The 22,992-nt window shown below is 44.6% G+C and overlaps 1 protein-coding gene across 4 annotated transcripts in view; it reads left to right on the top strand.

The window, feature by feature from the left end:
• Positions 1–22,992, top strand: part of Asap2 (ArfGAP with SH3 domain, ankyrin repeat and PH domain 2) — a 183,959-nt gene that overhangs the window by 82,117 nt on the left and 78,850 nt on the right. For all 4 annotated transcript variants that reach the window (XM_008850139.3, XM_008850137.3, XM_008850138.3 and 1 more), the window contains exons 3-6: positions 2,431–2,576; positions 17,497–17,571; positions 18,656–18,705; positions 22,300–22,429. In XM_008850139.3, coding sequence (XP_008848361.1) covers positions 2,431–2,576; positions 17,497–17,571; positions 18,656–18,705; positions 22,300–22,429 — 401 coding nt within the window. The remainder of the gene's footprint in view (positions 1–2,430; positions 2,577–17,496; positions 17,572–18,655; positions 18,706–22,299; positions 22,430–22,992) is intronic.

Below are 22,992 nucleotides of genomic sequence, written 5' to 3'. Positions count from 1 at the left end.
CCAATGTAAACTGTCTTTAGCTATGAAACACCAGTGTGACAGGAGAAGGAGGAATAGGCTGAGGAATGGGACACATGTAGGGTTTAAGCCCAGCTGTACCACCATGTAGCTTTGTATCTTGGGACAAATTATTTGATCTCTTTGAGTCCCAGTTTTCTAGCAGTGTTATAAGAAAGCTTGAAATTTAGAAAAAAGTAGTCGTAGTTTATGCTCCTTATAAACGACACCTCTTGCCACCGTTACTGTTCCTTGTGTTGGTTCACACTGAGCATCCTTTACTTATGCAGAATCTTATTGTATTCTGATACCAGATGCCAACAAGCCTTTGTTGTTCATGAAGCTGATAGAGTAGGTTTAGCAAGAATTATCATTCTGGTAGCAACAGACCTGGAGGTGACACTACCACACTTGGGGGTGGGGTGGGGCAACATAGCCCCACCCCATGTTTGTTTGCTTCTGTCTTAATTTATTGGCTCACTATGGTCTATAATTTAATTATCTAGAATTCCTAGGGTTATAGGTTTCTTTCTGGGACACCCCCCCCCAACCTCTGGGAATTGAATCCTAGGGCTTTTAATTTTTATTTTTATTTTATGTTTTGCATACATATATGTAAGTGCACCACATGTAGACCTGTCACCCGCAGAGGCTAGAAGAGGGTGTCACATTTCCTAGAACTGGAGTTAAGAATGGGTGTTAGATGCCATGTAGGTGCTGGGAACCAAACTTGGATCCTTTGCAAGTGTTCTTAACTCCTAAGCCATCTCTCCAGCCCAAACCCTACGGCTTTGTGCATGGTAGATAAGCACTCTATGTCCCCAGCCCTGGAGTGTTTTTTAAAAAGGAAAAGAACTGAAATGTTGACATTTAATTTTCCCTAGTGTTTGTTAGATGCACATTAGCATCTTCCCAAACATCCTGCCACTGGAGCTCAAGGACAGCAAATGTGTTTCCCCTGGCAGAATCATAAGACTGGCTCAGCGTCCAGGAATGCCCATAAAAGGGCCTGGTCTCTTCATTTGCTCCACTTGTCAGGCCAGCATTGGCATTGGCTTATAATGAATTTAATTTTCTGAGGAAGAACTCGGGTACAGAGGGGTCTTCGGGATCTGTTCCTTGGTGAGGCAATCACAGCATGAAGATCATCTGGTGAAGCTGTGCTGTGTGTCTGTCTGCCATGCTTGAAAAGTGACTGTGTTAGATTTCTGACAGAAATAGCTAAAGTAGGCGAAGTAGGATCCGTGTAAATGAAAGTTGTTCTGTTTCAGACCGGCTGGTTTCATTTGAAAATGCCTGCCCCAGCAGAGGGAAATTGTATTCAACTATGTTAGCTTACTGGAATTACTCATGTTCCTTACTCCCACCTCAAATCAGAGATCTGAGTAGGAACTCTGGCTTCTTTTACTTGGTAAAGTTCTGTGTGTCTGATCTTTTTTTAAAAGCCTGATTGTAGCCCAGGCTGGCCTTGAACTCACTATGTAGCTAAGAATGACTTTGAACTCCTGAATCCTCCTGTCTCTACCTCTGCCTCTCCAAATGCTGGGATTACCAGCCTGTGCCATCTCTCCTGGTTTATATGGTGTTGGGGATCAGACCCAGGGCTTTGTGCATGCAAGGCAAGTATATTATCAATTGAGCTAAATTCCCTACCTCTTCTGTGTATAATCTTGATGTCCAGGAGAGGTGAAGAGGAACAGGGCTAGAGAGCCTGAGGTCAGATTGTTACTCTTTATGGTAACAGAGTTTGTTCTTTATGTTCAAATCTTGTGTATGTGGTCTTAAATTCATACACGACGTTGAGTACAGTCAGTTCCCTCTCCTAAGCACCTCCAGTGGATGGGCATACACTAGTTTCAGTGTAACATGTAAATAGAGAGAGAGGAGAGAGTTTCCTGGGAGAAGGCTAAATGGATTCAGTGAATGGGAGCAGAGGAGGAGAGGGCCCTAGACAGAGGAGGTGCAGAACAAAGGCACTGAGTACCAAACTGGTCCTTGCTGCCAGGCCCAGGCTTTAGACAGCACCACAGTCCGTCTGTTAGGAAGTGATTCTGATGTCCTGAACTTTAGAGAGGAAGAGCTGACATCCTTTGCTGAATTTCTAAGAAGGGGCCAGGGCCCTCTCTTAGACCAGTAGCTTCTGTGATGATTGAGTTGAGGAGGGATCTGGGAAGCTGTGGGAAGGTGGGTTATCTCTGGGAGTCTTCTGGGGTGCTGCGGACTGGAGGACCTGGGCGGGCACTTTCCCTCTTGACACTGTACTGCTGCTTTGGGCACAATGGGTTATAACAATATTTATGCTCCTGTAATCTGATATTTCCTCAGTGTTTATTCTGTGTATGTGTTCAGTTTTACTTGCTACTCAGATGGATCTAGCGGTCCAGGAACAGACTGCTCAGCAAGTACATTAACAGCCTCTGCTTGTTCTTGCAGCGCATGTAGAGAACGAGGAGCAGTACACCCAAGCTCTGGAGAAGTTCGGTGGCAACTGTGTATGCAGAGATGACCCAGATTTAGGAAGTGCATTCCTGAAGTTCTCTGTATTCACCAAGGAGTTGACAGCGCTCTTCAAAAACCTGGTCAGTGCCCGCTTTTTGTGTGCAGCTATGGTATGTGAAATGTGTATGGTGTTCCTGTTGGAAAGGTGGCCCAGCAATGAGTCTGAATGGCTTGTTTCTGATAAACTAGGAAGGCATTCCCTGGCTCCTGTGGAATCTGAAAAATTGCACTTTTCTGTATGTACACATTGGGCCAATTTGGAATAAAGTTTAAGGTTGTAATTTTTCCTCTAACATGACTTTTAAATTTAACTTGGCATTTTAAACATATTCAGGTACAGGAGGGAATAAGTAAATTCATTCATCTTCTTAAGGGCCTCTGACTTTAGGTCTAGTAGTTTTATAACTGTGTAGACTAGTCTGTGTCTGGTAATGATAGCAGGCTTTCCTAGTGATAATATTTAATAAATAGATTCAGAACACTATTACCTGTATTCAAAGCACGGAAAGTGCCATGAATATTTAAAGGCCTCCTGTTTCCAAATGCAGAGCTGAAAAGCAGGATAGAAAGAAATGCCTGACTTCCTGAACAAGTAGAAATGCAGGGTTGGTGCAGATGCCTGTGGCAGGTACTTGGTAACATGGGTATGAATTGGTCCTTTCTTGGGCTCGGCAGCTGTGAGCTGTCCCTGCCGTGGGAACAGAATTCTGAAGCAGAGGCAAGAGGACTGTTTGTGATCCTGCCCTTGTGGGTGCTTGTTTCCCGGAGTAGCTCTCCCCAGCATCTCCTTCCTGTTTTTCTTCCCCAGCTTCTCCTAAAGGTCCCAGAAGACCAGTCAGGAGCTGGGTCATGCCCTCTATGGGGGTTGCAAACAGCAGGGCCTTTTTCATTCCTCCTCCCAGCAAGCTAATAACAAGTGAAAAAACAGCTCATCCTTGAGATGGTGACGATACTGGGTCCGTAAGCCTAGCCTTCAGGGGGTGGAAAGCAGGGAACATAATGTATGAGTTAATAACAGGAAGGGCAGAGAGCAAGATCATTAAGGCTCTTGGTCTCTCTTCATCGTCACTTGAAAAGATTCCTGTTTTTGTTTTTTGTTTTTTTTTTAAAAAAAAAAAAGCTGTCACCGGGCATGGTGGCGCACACCTTTAATCCCAGACAGAGGCAGGAGGATCCTCTGTGAGTTCGAGGCCAGCCTGGTCTACAGAGTGAGTTCCAGGCAGCTAGAGCTACAGGGAGACCCTGTCTCAAAACGACCCAAAAAGAAGAAGAAGGAGAAGGAGAAGGAGAAGAAGGAGAAGAAGCTGTCAACTATGCTTGGGACTTTTTTTTTTTAAACTTAGATAAATTTGAAACCTTGGCATTCTGATGATGTTCATTACTCTTTGTCCCTGCCCCAAACAGTGGCAGGCTGCATGCTGCACCTTGGAACCACCCCAGGGATTATGGCAGATGTGCATAATTGGGGGGGGGGGAGAGGGGAAGATCTTCTTTTTGGGCATAGTCCCAGAGTAAAGCTGTCTAGATGTTGACATGATTGGGGTTCCGCTGGACAAAGCATGCTGTCTCATCTCCGAGCCCTTCAGTGGAGAGACCCCTTCTACACATGTGGAGTGGCCAGTCAGCATCTAAGTGCCTTACTGTGAGAATAAATAAGCATCCTCCAGAATGAGAGACCAAAGCAAGGAGGAAAAGGGTTGGAGAAAGAGTGATTCAAAGAGCAGAATAAAGCATTAAAGCAGCTCTGCTTAATATCTTAGAGAAACCCAAAGAGACACTGTGTGTCTGGGAAGGAAGCCTTGCTGGTTATTCAAGAAGGCTGGGGATGGGAAAACCATTAATGTAAGGAAGTATAAAAAATATAAAAATTAACCCAGAGATAGCTTAGTTGGTAAAATGCTTGCCTCACAAGTATGAGTTTGGATACCAGGACCCATGTAAAAAAAAAAAATCTTATTTGAGCCTAAATGAATACTCATCAGGCCATAGAAGTGCTGAGCCTCAGTGCTTGAGCTGATTGTAAAATTCACCTCTGTGTGTGTGTGTGTGTGTGTGTGTGTGTGTGTTTTATAACATTTTTGTTCCCCTTTTTGGTCACACTGTAATTCCAGGGTGGCAAGATTGGAAGCCAGCTAGCCTGGTCTACATGGTATAGTTCCAAGCCAATGAGAGACCCTGTCACAAACAAAAGGTGGAAGGCATTTGAGGACCAATACCTGACCTCTGCACTTGTGTACCAGAAACTCACACATGCATATCCCCCCCATAAATGTGTGTGCACACACCCTCACAATCTGACAAAAAGGGTCAGGATAGAAGAAATTACCTGGAAAGCAGATCAAAAAGAATAAAAGAAAAATCTCAATTAAGAAACAGTTAAAAGACAAACATGGATCCCTAAGCTAGCATTGAGTTTCTGAACAGCAACTAGAAACTCATGCGCATTTCTCAAACTCCTGCAGGATGTTAGCAAAAATGATAAGGGAAGCTGAGAAAGAAGACTCAGTGCAGTAAGGCAGGCAGTGAAAGGGAATGGGGAGGATTGCTGAGTGGTAGGTAGACAGCAGCCTGTTCAGAACAGCTGGAGACCGATGGGCAAGAGTGTGCACTCTTGTCTCTTCATCTAGGCCACCAGCATTTAAAATCTTTGCTCATCTCACCTCTCTTGCTAGACTTTCTCAGCTTGATTTTATGTATAAACTAAAACCAGGTAGGTGCTCTTACATGTATTAGGAGGGTCACGAGCAGCTTTCCATATCTTGGGGTCCGGAGTTACCACAGTTACATAGGTAGCCCAAAGCATTTTCTCCCACCTTGTATTTTCTGAAGAAGCAGAGGGCGGGGTGGGGCAGAGCAGGGCCTGAATGCTGAGACTTTTATGTTGCTCACTGTACTGTGGCTTTACTACTTGCAATACTAGAAGAAAATCAGAGTTCAGTTGCCACCAGGCTTTCTGCAGAGTGTGGAGGTCTTGCACACCCATGGTGTACGAGCATGGACATTAAGGATATTCTGTTTCCTTTGCCCTGTTGAACTGCTATGCAGGGTGATCTGTACTATCACCTCTTGAGCGTGGAGTGCACAAGCTAAGTAACTTAGGAGACCTAAGCTGGTGAAAGACCGAGTTAGGATTCAAAGCCAGGCCTTGAATGCCAAACTCATGGAGCTTTCCACTATTGACATTGAAAGGAGCCAAAGCTGCTTGTCAGCTTTTCAGAAGGAAAAGACTGAACATGAGAGAAAGCAATACAGGGGAAAAGTACAACAAACAGAAACATGCCTGACAGCTGGAGTGCCTGTTCCCTTGGCTTAAAGCGAGATGCCCTGAGATGCCTTGTCTCACATGGCCAGGGTAGATGTGAACTGTGTAAGTGGGGAGGGCTTGTAAGGTACTTCCCAGCACCTAGGTGACTTGTTAGGGCCTATGAACTTGCTAAATCTAGTCCCATGACATATGTGTGAGTTTAGTGTCAAAGGTTTTACTTTATGGAGATAGCCTTGTTGGTCTTATTTCCCAGCAAGGATAAAGATAGGACAAAATCTTCTTTGCACTTAAATTAGCCCTCACTAATGTGGACGTTGTCATCCATAGGAATACTGAACCACGGCTTCTAAGCGGGTGGTGGGAAAAGTTGTCTTTTTATGGGTGTTTTGCATATCACTCTTATTCCTGTTTTTGGTGACATTAATCTTATCACATGTTTTCAAAGCCTTTCCTTTGATATCTCTCAGACATTTTAAAAGAAGTTTCAGTTCAATATAGCTAAGATTCTCAGTTCCACCTCTTGTCCAGAAAGAATAATAATTATTCTATGCCTGCCTGTTGGGAGGCCTGGGAGGGTGTTTCTGAAGCAGTTGGAACAGCTCGAGGAAAGACTGCCTTAGTATGAAATGAGATTTTCCTCCTAATGGGTGAGATTCTCACCTTCAGAAAGCCTGTGAGATTTCTCTGTAGTCATACAGAGTAAAGAGAGAAACCAAGCAGCTCCAGAAATGTAACTTGTGTGACATTGAGCAAGTCACAGAGCCAGCCTGGTTCTTTAGTTTCTTTTCCCCTTTTCACATGCAGGTTAGAATCTTGGAGAGATTTTCCAAGAATTGCTTCTGTGATAAGTAAGTTGAATGACAGGTTGCAATTCAGGGCTGGTTTTTGCAAGGTCAGCTGCAGATGAATGTTTTCATCTTTGACTTCAGAGACTCAGTAATGGACTAGGGACTCATAGTCACAGAACCTGCTCCAAGCGAAGACCAGCATCTGTCAGAACAGAGGCCAGGGAGGTTCGGCTGAGGACGGAGCTACAGTGTAAGAAGACGCTGGCCCTGGGCTGAAGAATTTCTGTTCTCTCATTCAGAAAGAGGAACCCTGGGAGTTCCACCAGGCATCATGTTCCTGTGTCTTCATTGTTCTCTATACAAATGCAGAGTTAAAAGACATGAAGCTGTAGAGTAAGAGAGGGTAGCTAGGTTCTGTTGGGATGAGCAGCAGCCTAGTGGCTTTTTAGTATATGCCTGGCAGAGAGGTGGCCTACCTCACCCAGGAGAGGCTCCATCTTACCTAGTAGAGGTGCTCTACCTCATCTGGTAGAAGGGTGCTTTACCTCACCTAGGAGAGAGGTTCCCCCTCATCTGATAGAGGAGTGTTCCATCTCAACTGGCTGTTCTCCAGCATTGCAGCAGTATTCTTTTTCCTCCCAGCACTCTCGGACTTAGGTTGTGAGCCGACCTTTCATTTTAGTAAAGCTCATCCTGTCACTTAGTGGAGACAGCTTCTACCACAAATCCTTACCTCAGGACTATTATAGTCTTTTTTTTTTTTATTTTTTTATTTCAGCTTCTTTCATTGAAGCTGTATTGCATCTTAACATGTGTTAGCAATCTTTCTTATTAGGTGGAGGTAGTACTGATCATAATTTCTCTTACTGGGAGGATGACCTAGTCATTGCTTAGGCCATTCACTGATGAACTGTACTGAACTCTAGAGAAGCCCCCAGTGGCCTGTGGCTCTGTGATACAGGAGTATCTTCCTGGATATTAGCCCTAGACTATTGGACTTCTCATTTCCAATGTCTGCCTTTGAATATTTGGACCTTTGTCCAGTGAGTTGCTGTGTTCCCTCATGTTTCATGTTCCATGGTGCCAGGGGACACATGGTGCTGTAGCTTGTAAACTTGTGTGCAAAGTAGGACTTGATAGGTTTTGAGTGAGGAGAGCTTGAGGGCTTGGGAAAGAGTATGAGAGTATATGAACAGACCTACTAACAGTTACTGTGGCTACGTAGAGCTTTGACACGTAGGCATTCTTTCATACAGCTTCCTTCGTGGTCGGAAGGCCTAATCCAAGACTAAGGAGACTAAGTGTTGTAGGCCAGTTCTAAACTCAGGGATTGCCAACCAAAAATGAAAATACTTCATTTGACTAAACAACAAAAAATAAAATTAATGTAAGAGACATTAGCTATCTAATTCATATTTGGATTCTACTTGGTACTTTTTCTGTGCTGAGGGGATAGTTTTGCTTCTTTGGTCTGTGGGCTTCTAAAGGTCAGAGGAAATTGGACAAACTATTTGTGGGAGGGGATAGGCTAGCTAGGCCTCTGGCACAGGAAGAGCGGAGACAAGTCCTGAGAGCAGACTGGGTGCTGTCCATGTGCTGGTGCTGTTGTGGACCAGTGAGCTCTGTATTTCTTGTGTTGACTTCTGTGAGAGCATACTGTGTGCTTTGCTGGCCAGGAACAATCCCTGGAGTCCCAGGAGAACAGTCGTGAAAGCAGGAAGTCATGGCTCCCATCCTGGGCCTTGGGGATGGAGGTGGGACAGGAAAAAGTATCCTTGAGTCCACCTGTATACCAGTGTGATCACAAGGCACGGAAACTGATGCCTTCACCAGTCACCAGTGTGTGGTAAGAGATGGCCACTCAAAAGGAATGGTGAATTCAAAGCAGCTTTCTTTTTGTTTTTGTCATTCTGCTTTCTCAGTCACTGGATGTTCAAAGGACAGCTTGTCTCAATAGGGGAACCTCAAAGTCTTTAAAAAGACCAGGTGCCAGACTCTAGAATTAATGCCTGGAAAGGCTGGAGGGTATGAGAGGAGGCTGGAGGACCTGTAGAGCACTCAGCACTGTGATGTTCCCCTGATATTCTTCTGTCAAAACTGAAGCTAAATTGTGGCAGCAGCGGAGGAACATCAGGAAAGATCGGGAGACAGCTGTATTCACCATTCTAGAGAAAAGCTGTAACCAAAGGAGAAAGCTTTGAAGGGAGAGAGACTTGACCCTGTTTCTTGGCTACCAGGGATGAGCTTGAAGCAAACGAGTTTGGTATATTTGGGAAGAGGAGGTGGTGAACTGTGAAGACCATAGCTCCTTTGTCCTCCTGGGGTTGATGAGCTCATCCAAGACTCTAGCCCCTTCCTCTCTGTCAAGGAATTTACAGAGATAAATCTAAGGACCAAGTTCCCCATTCTTTGAAAATTTTCAGCTATTTATTACTGGCTGAAAATCTAAAAGTTGACCAGTTCTAGTCTACAAAGCATATTTGGTAGGCACTCCCAAGGGCCTTGGCCTTACACCTTGCCTGGGGCTTCCTAGAAATTCAGACTTGACAGGGGACAATAGTCCTCAGAACCTTAGGTGAGTAGAAGGCATGTGGTGCAGCTGAGAAGTTGCCAGAGTGGAGGTTATCAGTCTCTACAGGAATTTGTATCTTTAAAAAAAAATTATTGGATTTATCTCTGTAAATTCCTTGATAGAGAGGAAGGGGCTTGAGTCTTGGCAGAGCACATCAACCCCTGGAGGACAAAGGAGCTGTGGTCTTCACAGTTCTCCACCCCCTCCCCACTTTCCAAATACATTAAACCTGGATGTGGTGGTACACTCTTGTAATCACAGCCCTTGGGAGACTGAGGCAGGAGGATTGAGACTCCAAGGCCAGCCTAGCCTATATAGTTAGATCTTATCTTGTCAAAAATTTCCTGTGCAAATCTTGCTGGTCGGAGTGATACTTTGAAAACTGCTGGCCTAGCTGAGGATTTGGTCAAGTGTTTTTAACTCTTACCCTTGTGGAAATTGAGATATTGGGCAATTAAGGTCTAACTTGAAGCCATTGCAATTTGGGAGGGGGATGATTTGAGACAGGGTCTCACTATTTAGCCCCAGTTGGCCTGGAACTTGCTATGTAGACCATCCCAGACTGTCCTCGATGCCACAGAGATCCACCTACCTCTGCTGGGATTAAAGGAGTGTGCCACCACACCTAGCCCGTCACAAATATTTTCTAATCTTGGATTCTTGGAGGTAACATGTTTGAAAAGGTGCTGACCTTCTTGGTTGATGGCTTACTAAGCATTAACATCCAAAGTGAAGGAAGTTGTGGGCTGCAGGGGTTTTGGATCTTCATGCTGCCCTGATCTCTCCACCCAACCTTCAGTGGATGCTGTACTGTAGACTGAATGATGTGTGCAGATTCATTTATTCCTCTGGGAAGAGGGAGCAGAGGGTCACTATTTCCTCTCCATTTGGGACCTAAAAGATCAATGCAGATGACTGCTGGTGAAGTGTGTTGAAAGCCGAGACCAGGTCAACACTTTCCTTACTTTTTTTTGGTGTGAAAGTTGCCAGTGTGTTGGCTGCTGGTTGGTTTTTGTCTTTCAGTTTGTGTTAAACACTTAAGATTGGTGTCCATTCTTTTTAATGAAACCAACTTTCAAAATGGCTCTGCTGTCAAAAGACAGGACAGTAGGTCAGAGGGTATCTGCTCACGAGGCTCCCCTGCATGTGCATGTGTGTTCTTTGTGTGTGTGTGTGTGTGTGTGTGTGTGTGTGTGTATGTGTGTTAGACCAAGACTATACCATGGATAGCCCAAGTGAAGTGTCTCACATTAAGGGCAAGTGGCCCAGATAGTTTCGCTTAGGAAGTTTCCCTGTATGCGCAGTATCTGCTTTTCATGAAAGGGGATCATAAAGAAATGTAATGGAGACAGCTCCAGCCTGGCCTGTTCTATGTCAGATGGGAGTCCTCTTACTCTGGGAGGGCCAGGATGCTTTCAACCATTTCACTGTGAGACTATTAGAAGAGCTCTGACTTCATAGTTCTAGGCCTAGCTCTGCTCCTTCCTAATTATGTGATTTGGGGACCAAGTGGATGACTTAACCCTCTGTTTCATGTCACCTTAGTGGGTTGAGCAGGACCCACTTCTGAGAGTGGTTGTGAGGGTGAAATGAGATGAAATGTCCTTGTGCCATTTGGTGGCATATTCTAGCCCTTTGTCCTCCAAAAATTTTCTGCCTGGGTGCTCATTCTTCCAGACAAAGCAGCCTTGAGAAGGAACACAGAGAACTGTCCTCTGGGCTTGCTGGGCACACTTCTGCCTCAGGGCCTTTGTGTTAGCAGTTTCTTCTGCCAAGAGTGTTTTTCCACCAGACTCACATGGCTCTTTGCCTTGCGCCCTTCAGACTGCTCAAATATCACGTGATACAAAGGGCATCCTGGGCCTGGAGAGGTGGCTCAGTTGTTAAGAGTGCCTGTTGTTCTTGCAGAAGACCTGAGTTCAGATCCCAGCACCCACATCAGGCTGCCTATAACTCCAACTCCAGAGGAATCTGATGCCTCTGGCCTCCACAGATACCTGCACCACCCCCCCATGACCACATACACCCATACACATAGTTAAAAAAATAATAAAAAGTTTTGCTGGATATGGTGGCATATGCCTTTAATCCCAGCACTTAGGAGGCAGAGGCAGGCGGATCTCTGTGAGACTAAGGCTAGCCTGGCCTACATAGTGAGTTCCAGGCCAGCTGGGTCTATAAAGAGACCCTGTCCTACACATGATTATAGCACCTTCATTTATAGCATTGGTAGTAGTGCCTAATCTGGAAGCAATTCAAAATCAACCAGCTGGTGTCAGGATGAACCACTATGTACACTGGAGTCCTCAGCAGTAATAATGGACGTGGACCATTAATACAGCAACGTGAATGAATCTTTCATACCTTTCATAGCACACTGCAAATGTGTGAGGTTTATGGTATTACCCCTCCATAGACCTGCTTAACTTTCAAAGGGCCATTTCCAGAAAGCATTAGTGCCTACTAGAATTTCTGCACCGATGGAAGTGGCACATTGTTCAGTGTGATGCCCTGAGATTCATGTGGCTGTGGTGGCCCATGGAGCTAAGGAGCTCATGTTTTTACTTGAAACTTAATCATACAAATGTGGAGAGGCACAGGCAGCTGGTGTGCTCATTCTTTTAAGATGTATAATCCATCAGTGTCACCTCACATATGCATCCTAGATTTTGGACCAGAGAGATGGGTGGCCCTCTATGGTGGGGTTGTGATTCTGGCCAGTGATTGGAGGTATGGGGACAAATGAGATACTGCCCTGTGAGCCAATGTGGGAGGTGGTAAGAACTAGAGTTAAGGAATTTTAAGCCCCACCCTCCAAATTAGAATACTTAGGAAGAACAGTGTGTAAAGGTGGTTTGGCTGGCTCTACTACATCCACATCCGCCTTCCACTTATCAGCTCTGGTGTTAACATAGTGACTGTTCTTGACCTCTGTCTGCTCCCTGCCCTGCTGGCCTAGTCACTTTATTGTACTTAGGAGATTATAGACTTTTGGCTCCAACTGACTCATCTTGTCCGAGTGAACTTAGGAAAAGCAAAGATAGGAAGAGGGAGGGAAAAAGAAGAAATATGGGAGGATTGTTATTTTTAAAAGATTGCATATTGGCTGGGCCACAGTTACAGCCCTGATTAAGAGAGATCGTTGTGTTCATGGGTGCTTGCTGTTTGAAAGGCATTTTACAGCGCTAGGTTAGAGTGAGGGAAAGTGTTCTGAGTGGTTGCCTGGGGATAAGTTAATCCTTGTTGGCAGTGTTTGGGCTGCCTGTTCATCTCTCCTGGGCAGAACCTGGTGGCGCTCTGTTCTGCAGCTGCCCTGATACATGGAGCAAAGAGACTTCTGACCTGTTAGCCTTTCTGCCCCAGGTTGTGCTGCAGGATAACTCTCTCCCTCACATCTGTTTTCTGGTCAGGCAGAGTAGAGGAGCAGAAACCTAGAGTGGTTCTGCTGCCTTACACACGTGTGTGGAAATGCAGAGGCAAACAGGCTCATGTGGGAGCAAGGAGGACTTAGTGAACCACTGATGGAGGTTCTGTTTTTATTTGTTCCTTTAAACAAGCTGCATAAACAGCTTTTCTGAGGTATGCTTTCCATATCATAAAACCTGCTCATATAAATGAGTCAGTGCTGTTTGGAACCGTCCCTAGAAGTGTGCCTCTTGCCATGCTTCAGTTCTAGGACTCCCCTGTCACACCCCTTACATGCTCTAACAGTTAATCCCATCTCCCCAGCTCCAGGTGACCACTGATTTACTTTCAGCCTCTATTACTGAACTTAATTTTGATTCAAAAAACAATAGTTTACTATTTCAGTTAATTTGTCTAACTCCAAAGAGAAAACCTTGTGAATGAAGCATGGCATCTGCTTCCCTTTTCAGCAGTGGTCTCCACTGCCCCCTCTGCTAACGTGGCTGCTTTGACCTTCATCAGTGCCCACCCTCCACATTCTCCTTTCCTTTGCCTGGGTGCTGTGCCATCCATCCCCACAAAAGCCAGAATTCTCCCCTGTGTTTGGAAGGTCCGTTTCACATGCCATGCTCAACCAAAATTTCCCTAGTTTCCAGAATAAAAATGACTCTCTTAGAAATCCCTGGTGCTTTCCTTATGGTGCATGGAGTCTCCATTCAAGTTTACAGGCAGTTTATCCTCCCTGCTAAACTGTGAGTTCCTGGCAGCTGTGTTCTAAATTGTCATCTCTTGACCACTCTGTCTCCTGTTTCGTTACGTGCTATGTCCTGGGGCCGTGTGCACCTCCTGTGTACCATTCTTCTCACTTGTCTTTGGCTATCAGATGTTCTTTCACAGGGAACTGTGTGCCCTGTCCACAGTGTGTAGCTTAAGACTGTCATACTCAAAGCTTAAATGGGTGAAGATGAAAGCGCACCAGCCCAGTGTGCGGGTTTCCACAGTTGCTCGCCCTTCTCTGCTGTTCCCTGCCAGACTTTGCCTACCCCTTCCTTCATAAATCTATCTGTACCAATTTTTTTTTTTTTTTTTTTTTTTTTTTTTTTGAGATAAGAAAGGTCTCCCTGTAGCCCCGTTGGCTGGAAACTCACTATGTAGATCAGGCTGGCCTCTGCCTCCTGAGTTCTGGGATTAAAGGCATGTGCTATCATGCCCTGTGGTGGCGGTGGCGGCTGCTGCTGCTGCTCCTCCTCCTTCTCATTATTATTATTATTATTATTATTATTATTATTATTATTTTATAGGATCTCATATATAACAGGCTAGCCTTGAACTTTTCAGAGGATGACCCTGAACTCTTGATCCTCTCGCTTTTACCTCCTGAATGCTAGAATTGTAGATGTGCTGTACCATGCGTGGTTTATGCCATGCTGGAAATTGAACCCAGGGCTTTGTATTTGCTAGGCTTGTGTTCTACCAACTGAGCTACATTCCCTGTCCTAGATTTTATAATTCTTGGTGTGTATGTATGTTATTATGCATCATATGTTTTATTTATTCTCTTAGCCAGTTGTTTACAAAATAGACTCCATAACTGCTAAGTAGATTGATGAATTCATACACATTTGCTGTATTATACTTGATTTAACTTGTTGCTATTTGTTATTTTGAGGCAGGGTCTTACTAAATAGCTCAGGCTAGCTTTGAACTCAGGACCCTGCTGCTTCAACCTCTAGAGTTCTGGGGTTCTAGGCATATGTCACCATATCAGGCTCTGTTGTATTTAAAGGCAGCAGTACATTGATTCATACTACCAGTACTGTTCTGAGTCATTCTCAGGCTATGCCCCATGCTGGGGACACATGATAGGTACATTGGAGTGCTATTTTCTAGACCATACCATGTAAAACAGATGGTACCAGGGCCTTCTAAGTGCTAGAAGAAAAAGGAGTGTATTGAGGGAGTTAGTCCATCTTTTAATTGGGTTACTTCTTGTCTTGATTCTCTGTTTTTTGAGTTCGTTATTGAGGGAGTTAGGGAAGAGAAGTGGAGTGTATTGAGGGAGTTAGGGAAGAGAAGTGGAGTGTATTGAGGGAGTTAGGGAAGAGAAGTGGAGTGTATTGAGGGAGTTAGGGAAGAGAAGTGGAGTGTATTGAGGGAGTTAGGGAAGGGAAGGTCACTTCCTGCTGGGGAACCAGGCTACTACTTGGTATTTGAATTGCTGGGAGTTCAGAGGCTGTGGACAGTAAGGATTAGAGAGGGCATTTCAGTCAGGGGACAGAGGGAGGACCAGCTGGGAAGCACAGTTTCCACAGTTGCTCGCCCGTCTCTGCTGTTCCCTGCCAGACTTTGCCTACCCCTTCCTTCATAAATCTATCTATACCACAAAAAAAAAAAAATTTTTTTTTTTTTGAGATAAGGAAGGCCTCTCTGTAGCCCCAGTTGGCTGGAAACTCACTATTTAGACCAGGCTGGCCTGATTTAGTAGCCGAATGGGGAGATGAAAGGAGCAGAGCAGATGCATTGGAGAGCAGATCTCCTAATGCCCCCTAGTCCCCTAATGTGGGAATAAGCAGTTTGGTATCTGTTAACAACATGGCTCTATGTAAGTCTGGCAAGACTGAAAGAGGGGATGGGGCAGCTCAGGAACTAGCAGTCTGTAGCAGGGCACAGGGGATACTATACATCAGTCGGGCAGAGAAACATTCAGGTCTGGGAAGGCCTAGATGTGGGTATGGCAGGTAAGGGTATATAAGTGCCTGGGATGTGGAGAAGACTTGGCTTAGTGTGGCTGTGTGGTAGAGAGCAGAGAGGTGTCAGGGACCACTGGTTGGTGAAGCAGCAGATAGTGGGGAATGGTAACAGGAGCAAGGATGACTGTGCAGCCAGGAGCAGCGTAGGGTGTCTGCCTTGGTCCTTTGCCTTGTGGGTGCAGGGATGGGTGAGGCCTTCATGCCAGTTCACAATGGAAATCCAGGTGTGCTTGCTCTCAGAGATTAATCATTGGCACAGATTTGTTTGTCATTGTCACCCACAGACCTCATCTCAGATGGAACTTTTTAGTATTTAAAAGTTTATCTGTTATGGTTAATCTTCACAAGTTACAGCAGGTCACAGTGTGCCTGGGACCAATGCCAGGTCTGTGACCAATGTTGAGTTGCTTAGAACTAAGGCAACAGTTACTTAAAAAATCATTTTGGAAATGATAGTTGTTAATGGAGCTTTCATTTGGCAGTATGGTTGTTGGTGCAGGCATTATTGAGTACCTTGGCAGTATTTTTCAAGTGAGCTCTTACCTCACTTGAAAATTTCATGTGCTGAGGGCTGGCTAGATGGCTCAGAGGGTGAAGGTTCCTGCCACCAAGGCTGTGGACTGGCTAGATGGCTCAGAGGGTGAAGGTTCCTGCCACCAAGGCTGTGAGGACCTGAGTTTAATTCCTGTGGTGTACGTACATGGTGGAAGGAGAGAACTGACTCCTGCAAGTTGTCTCTGACCTCCATACAGGTGCCATGACATGGGTATACCCACATACACATACATTTACATGAAATAAAATAAAAATTTTCTGTGTTGGAAAGTATCTGGTAATCCCATTCCAAACTGTCTTTTCTTTTTAATTATTAATTTCTACTTCTTGTGTGTGAGTGTATGCCTACATGTATGTAAGTGCACCCATGTCGTGCATGACACCCATATATTGGAGGTTAGAAGAGGGCATCAGATTCCCCTGGAACTGGAGTTATGGATGGTTATTAGCTTCCATGTGGGTGCTGAGAATTGAACCTGGATCCTCTGCAAGAGCAGACAGTGCTATTAACCGCTAAGTCATCTTTCTAGCCCCCTCCAAATTATCTTTAAAAATGGTATCTATATTTTATCTTTCTATTGAAGGAGAATATAAGTTAAATTTCCTTTGCTGAATTTTGAGAATGAATGCAGAAGTTACAAAGTCCTTCCTGTCTTCTTCGACCTATTCCTGTAATGTGGTTGAGGGCAGCCCTACTGGCATGGCCGGTCAGTTGTGCTAATGGCATGGGGTGGGCTGAGCCCAGAAAGGGAAGAAGCAGGTCTCAATCTCATTTTCTATGTGGGGAGGGCAACTGGGGGCTCAGGACTTAGGCCTGTGATTCCAGGCTAGAACTTTGCAGTTCATACAGCACTCACTTGGAGCTGTCAGTGGACCAGCCTTGCTTGCCCCTGGTGTGTACTGAGTGTGTCAGGAGGCTTTGATTTCACAAGATTTATTCCGTGATAACAATTCAAGTTGGCATCTTTGGCTTCTTCTTCAGGGAGGACAAGGGACTCCCTGACTCCTACCCTAACTTCTCAGCTGTCTCCTCTTTCCAGCTGCAGATACACACTCATCCAGACACTCAGAAACACTATACTCAACTTGCATCCCCCCACATACACTCACTGACTACAGCCCCTCCTTCACTCTGACACCCATTCACACCCACCCCTTACTCTCTCCCTCTCCCCCCATTTCTTCTCTTATCACCCTCACATCACCCTCAGCATTCACTCACATGCTTTCCCAGCAGACCGAAGCCCCTGGATCTGCTTTCCTCTCCACTCCATGTTGGGAGCATGCTGCCTGGGATGCCCCCCCACACACACACATAGCCCCTAGTGGGCCCGCAGCTGTGTCAATAGGAAGTGAGTTGTGCCCTTTTATTCTAGGCTCTGTGACTGGCTGATCGTCTCATTGACTATTTTCAGACAGGTTTTATTCCTTGTAATGACTGTCTTTTCACAGTGTAAGAATAGAAGCTTAACATACAGATCTAGGCCTTTCATTAGATATATATGTTCACTTGTGAAATAAAGTGGGTGTGGATAAGGCTATCACACTGTGCTGGCCAGGTTTTGTGTGAAGGTAAATTACCAGATGTCTTAATATTGGTGTTATCCTTGCTTTAGATTATAAAGGAAATTAAGAATATTTTTTCCTGTTTTGTTTTCTTTTTAGATTCAGAACATGAACAACATAATATCCTTCCCTTTGGACAGTTTGCTGAAAGGAGACCTGAAAGGAGTAAAAGGGGTAGGACTTGGGTCTTGGTCACATGACCACTCTGCGTGGGAGTCAGAGCAGTGCTGGCCATTGGGGCAGCCACCACACCACATTCTTACCACAGCATGTCCTTTGGATTTGTTTCCTTTAATTTAGCATTTTGATATTACCTTTTGCTGGGACAGTGGTAACTCTTCTGCTGCTGCAAGCTTGGCAAATGGATAGTATGGAGAGTTTTTGGTTTGTTGGGCGGTGTGTGAGCTAGTGCTAGGTCTACGGCTCTACTGTGAGCCACAACCCCAGCTCTTCATAGTCTGATTTACAGGGTCTGCAGTATAATACAGAGGGGAAGAATGAGCCAGCTTGGAGACTAAGCATACCAAGGTCCTAGCATAGACAGTCTTCCTAAGGGAAAGTCATACTACTCCTCTTCTTCTTCTTCTTCTTCCTCTTCTTCTTCTTCTTCTTCTTCTTCTCCTTCTCCTTCTCCTTCTCCTTCTCCTTCTTCCTTCTTCCTTCTTCCTTCTTCCTTCTTCCTTCTTCCTTCTTCCTTTTTTTAAAAAAAAAACAAGATCTTACTATGCAGCCCTGGCTGACCTGGAACTGGCTATGTAGACCAGGCTGGCCTTGAACTCACAGTGATCCATCTGCTTTTGCCTCCTGAGTGCTGGTATTAAAAGGTGTGCCAAGCCCAGCTATATTTTCAGGTTTATATTTTTTTTATTTAATTTTAGGATAAGTGCAGAGCACGAAGTACAGTGGAGGTGAGAAGGTGGGCCAGGGACATTGAGACTGGATGAAAGCCATGTAATATGGCCTGCTTTGGAGTGTGTGCTATATAGTCTGTAATTCTCCTTATAAATGAGACTAGGAAGGAAGGAAAGAAGGAAAAAAGGAAGTAAAGGGGAAAGAAGAAAAAAGAAGGCTGGCCACCCCAACCCTAGTTTATTAAAAGCATTTCTCTGATTCTTTTTTTTTTTTTTTTAAATAAGGTTCCACACATGATTTCTTTTAGAAATTAATGCAGTGTCAGGATTGGTTGGGCCATAAGGATGTTTGTCTTGCACTGAAGTTAATGATTAGTCCTACTTAATTGCTGCCTCTCTGTTTACAGGATCTGAAAAAGCCCTTTGATAAAGCTTGGAAGGACTATGAAACAAAAATGTGAGTGTTTTCATTTTTTAAAGTATGTGTAGGTAATTTGAGGTTTTAGTTTTAAATCAAGCTTTTATTGTTTGAATGGATTGTCTGACTAAATCTGAATCCAGGAAAGAATTTACTTAAAGTTATATTGTCCCGGCTCACTGTGATGACAGGCGCCTCTGTACCTCGTGTCTGTGTTCTAAGGAGGGTGACTTCTTCCAGGGAGCCCCTTGTCCATTTTCTGTGGTGTCCTGATGGTTATAGAATGTGATGTTCTGGAAAGCTCACTGAGGAAATTTAGGTCAGTTTCTCTCAGGAGACATTTCCCTTTATTGTTTTTAAGCATTTTCTCCATTTTACTACTGTTTATGTCGGCAACGTGGCTTTTTACACTTTACTTCTGGTGGTTCATAATTTGAAGAAGAAAAAAAACCAAAACAAAACAAGAAACATATAGAGGTGGGAAGATGGCTCAGTAAGTAAAGCACCTGCTGTGCAAGTGTGAAGACCTGAGTTTGAATTGCCAGAACCCACATAAAAAGGCCCAGTGCCCCTATGGTGGGATGAGAGGTGGAGACAGAGAATTTCTGGAAGCTTGTGGGCCAGCTTGCCTTGGGTATACAATAGCAAATGAGACCCTGTCTCAAGATAGAAAGCAAAGACCAGCACCTGAGGTTGTCCTCTGACCTCCACATGTATCCAGGATACATGTATACCCTCAGTTACAAACATGAACACTCCCCGCCCCCCCCCACACACACACGTGCACGCGCACACACAGATTTTTTTTTTTTTTTTTTAATCTGCTTTTAGCCTTAGGTCTTTGTTTCTTTGAAATACCAGCCATTTTGATATTAGGAAGAGTCTGCAAGCCCTAGTGCCTTCACTCTACTTGGTTCTTTGCGGGGGGGCGGGGGTGTCTTTAATCCTAGCTGGCCTAGAACTCACTATGTAGACCAAGCTGGCCTCAAACTCACAGAAATCCACCTGCCTCTGCCTCCCAAGTGCTGGGATTAAAGGCGTGCACCACCACACTCAGCTGATTTTTTTTTTTTAACCTTAGCAAAGGATATACACTTTTTTTTGATGTTTCATTATTTTTATCTTATGTGTATGAGTGTTATGCCTGCATGTAGGTAAGTGCACCCATGTCGTGCAATGCCCGCAGAAGACAGAGAGGCTGGCAGATCCCCTGGAACTGGAGTTACAGACAGTTGTTAGCTGCCATGTGGGTGCTGGTATTCAAACCCAGGTCTTCTGCAAGAACAGTCAGTGTTCTTAACTGCTGAGCCATCTCTCTATCCCCACAAAATGTTTTTTAAAAAGAAAGAATGGTTAAATTATTACAGTACTTTTAAATGTGACTCAATAAAAAAAAATTGTATGACTTAATTAAAAGAAAAGAATATAAAAGATGGGGGCTCTGTGACTCATAGCAGGTACACAATCTCTACTGAAGACCAGTCATGGCAGTTAGCTCTGCTGGCTGCAGCTGGCTGCAGGTGGTTGTTAACATTTCTCATCAGTTTCTCATTCCCAAAGCAGGAAGATTCAGACCAGCTAGAATAGAGCTAGTGATTTTGAAGAATAAGGGTTTTAAATATTTTAAAAACTGAAGAAACAATATTTTTTAATTTTTTTTAAAAATATATTAAAAAATATTTTTATATTTACTTTGTAATCCCTGTGCCAGGGAGAATAGAGACATACTGAATGGTGTATTTTGTTTGCATATTACATATGTGTACCTCATGTGTATAGTGCCTGTGGAGGCCAGAAGAGGGTGTTGGATCCTCTGGAACTGGAATTACAGATGGGTGTGAGTTATCATGTGGGCTGGGAATCAATTCCTGGTCTTTTGTAAGAGCAGCAAGTGCTCTTAAACCACTAAACAATCTCTCCAACCTGTAATTGGGAGTTTTTTTAAAAAAGCCATCTTTGGATTTCTTCAGTTAATATGACTAACACACCTTTGACACTGGTTCTACCCATGAAAAGGTTTCATTTCCATCTGGAAGTTGCCTGGTATCCCCAGTTCAGTAGTGACATCCACTCATATGCTTGGCAGGGGTGGCATTAAACCAAGGGACTTGGAATATCTTTTAGCCCAGAAAGGCCCCAGCCGTTATCCGTCCCTTTAGTATCTCTTATCTGTGACTAGTTCAGTGACATATGCAGGGATCAACATTCCTGCTTCACAGCTGGGAACCAAGACTCTGGGGCTGCTGCTTACCCAACAAGGGGCTCTGGATCTGGGGCCAGGAGGTAGATTGACTGACTTCTTTCCAGCTGTTTCTGTTTGTGGTCATGTTTTCCCCACCCTCACTGAACTTGCAAAGAGGTACTTCTCTGGGTAGTTGGATCAGGTAGAGAGATGCTCTGGTTGTAAAGAGAGACAGCATCACATTCTGTAAGATTAAGCTGCACCTGGATAGGATAGGGACAGAAACCCAGAATCTGAAGAAGGAGCAGCACCTTGAAGTAAATTAAAGATAAATATAGGAAACAATTCTTTACCCACTCACACAGGAGGTTTCTTTTATCCCAAGATAAATAACTAGGTTTGAGATGTCTTCAGAATTCCTGAGCAGTGGTCCTACTGAGTATTTAGAGATATGGCCAGTAACCTTAGAGTTGTAAGTCCAGGGGCCATAGTACCCTCCTTGTAGCTGCCTGAATTCGCTGAATGGGGTTCCTGCCAAATGGCCGTTTGTTTACATTTTTGTTTCTTCTTCAGATTGTGCGTTTACCCTAAGTGCCAAGCCCAAAGACAAAGAGGTTATGTCTTTGTCTCTTCTTAAACACGTGTGCACACACACACACTCTCCTCTCTCTCTCTCTCTCTCTCTCTCTCTCTCTCTCTCTCTCTCGTACTCACTTATTCCTCATGATGGAGAACACTTAAGTAGCCTGTTGATGAATTTTAAAGAAAATATCATCTTGCGTTTCCAATTGCCCCTGAGGTATAGCAGGAGGTACCATGCTGGCCTTTGTGGCAGCCAATTTTAGATCCAGTACATTCTGTTGGCTTTCTGTATCTCCTCTCCAGTGTGAAATCCACAGTGACTTCCAGCTCCCTCTGGCTGATGTGGCTCTGTGACTCCTTTCCCCCTTGGTTCTTCTGGGTGTGTGCCCATCTGTTCAGTTCATACCTGAACTGCACATGTTTAGGTAATATAGCTCAGCATAAAGTCACCTTGGAAAGGGGCATGAAAGCAGAAGGGATGAGCAGTGTGATCTGTAGCAAGGAACTCTGTAAAGAGGGGACAACAGGGGAACCTTGTGACTCCACTAAGTGAGGCTTGTAGAGTGTGTTGGTGGAAGGCTCAGGAAAGAGGTTGGTGAACAAACAGTAGGTATGTGTGGGCCTTCTATATCCTGACCCAGAGCTGACCTAGCAGGTGCTTAGGCCATCTGTTGAGAAGGTAAGGGAAGGCCGAGTTTGGCATACTTTTATGACAGTTTCTTTTCGAGAGTTAAGAGCCTGCCTGTTCTGAAGTGTGTGATGAGTGGTTGTCTCAGCAAACTATGAAACAAGGTGATTCTGAGGCTGTCCAGTTTGGAACACTACACCAAGGGGCCTCTTGATTTATCTCTTCTTTTCTTCTCATGTAGAACCAAAATAGAAAAGGAGAAAAAGGAACACGCCAAGCTCCATGGGATGATTCGTACTGAAATAAGTGGGGCCGAAATCGCAGAGGAGATGGAAAAGGAGAGACGGTTCTTCCAGCTCCAGATGTGTGAGGTAAGATGCTGTGAAAGGTGAGGTCCAGGCTGCACACATGCAGCTTAGGCCATGGACAGGGACCTCCCCACAAGCATAGGTTTAGGTCAGTCTAATACCAACCTTTGATTAAAAGTAGAAGAGAGGGCCTGAAGGATGGCTTAGTAGACCATGAAGACCTGAGTTCATATCTCAGCACCCAAGAGAAGCTGCCCACAGCACCTGTAACTCTAGCTCCAAGGAATCTAATGCCCTCTTCTGACTTCTGTGTGCAGCTGCATAAATGCATACAGACACAAACAAAATGAATAAAAATATAATATATAATATACATATATAAATAATAGCTTAAGGAATGTTCCTTATGGCGGCCTCTGTACTTTCTCAAACTGTTTTTTCTCAAAGGAGTTAGCTAGAATATTCCTTAGGTGTTTTTAAGATTCCCTCTTTACTCATGTAGTCAGTGAGGGGGAGGGATGAAGAATCAGCCAGAAAACATTGATGGCACTCCGCTGTGCCCTCTGTGTCCAGGGACAGGCTCCCTCCCAGACATCAATCGCTAGGAGTCGGTACCCTGGGGCCCT

Source organism: Nannospalax galili, unplaced genomic scaffold (assembly GCF_000622305.1).
Source record: "Nannospalax galili isolate Female #2095 unplaced genomic scaffold, S.galili_v1.0 scaffold100, whole genome shotgun sequence".
NCBI lineage: Eukaryota > Metazoa > Chordata > Mammalia > Rodentia > Spalacidae > Nannospalax > Nannospalax galili.
This window is presented reverse-complemented; position numbering and strand designations above follow the sequence as displayed.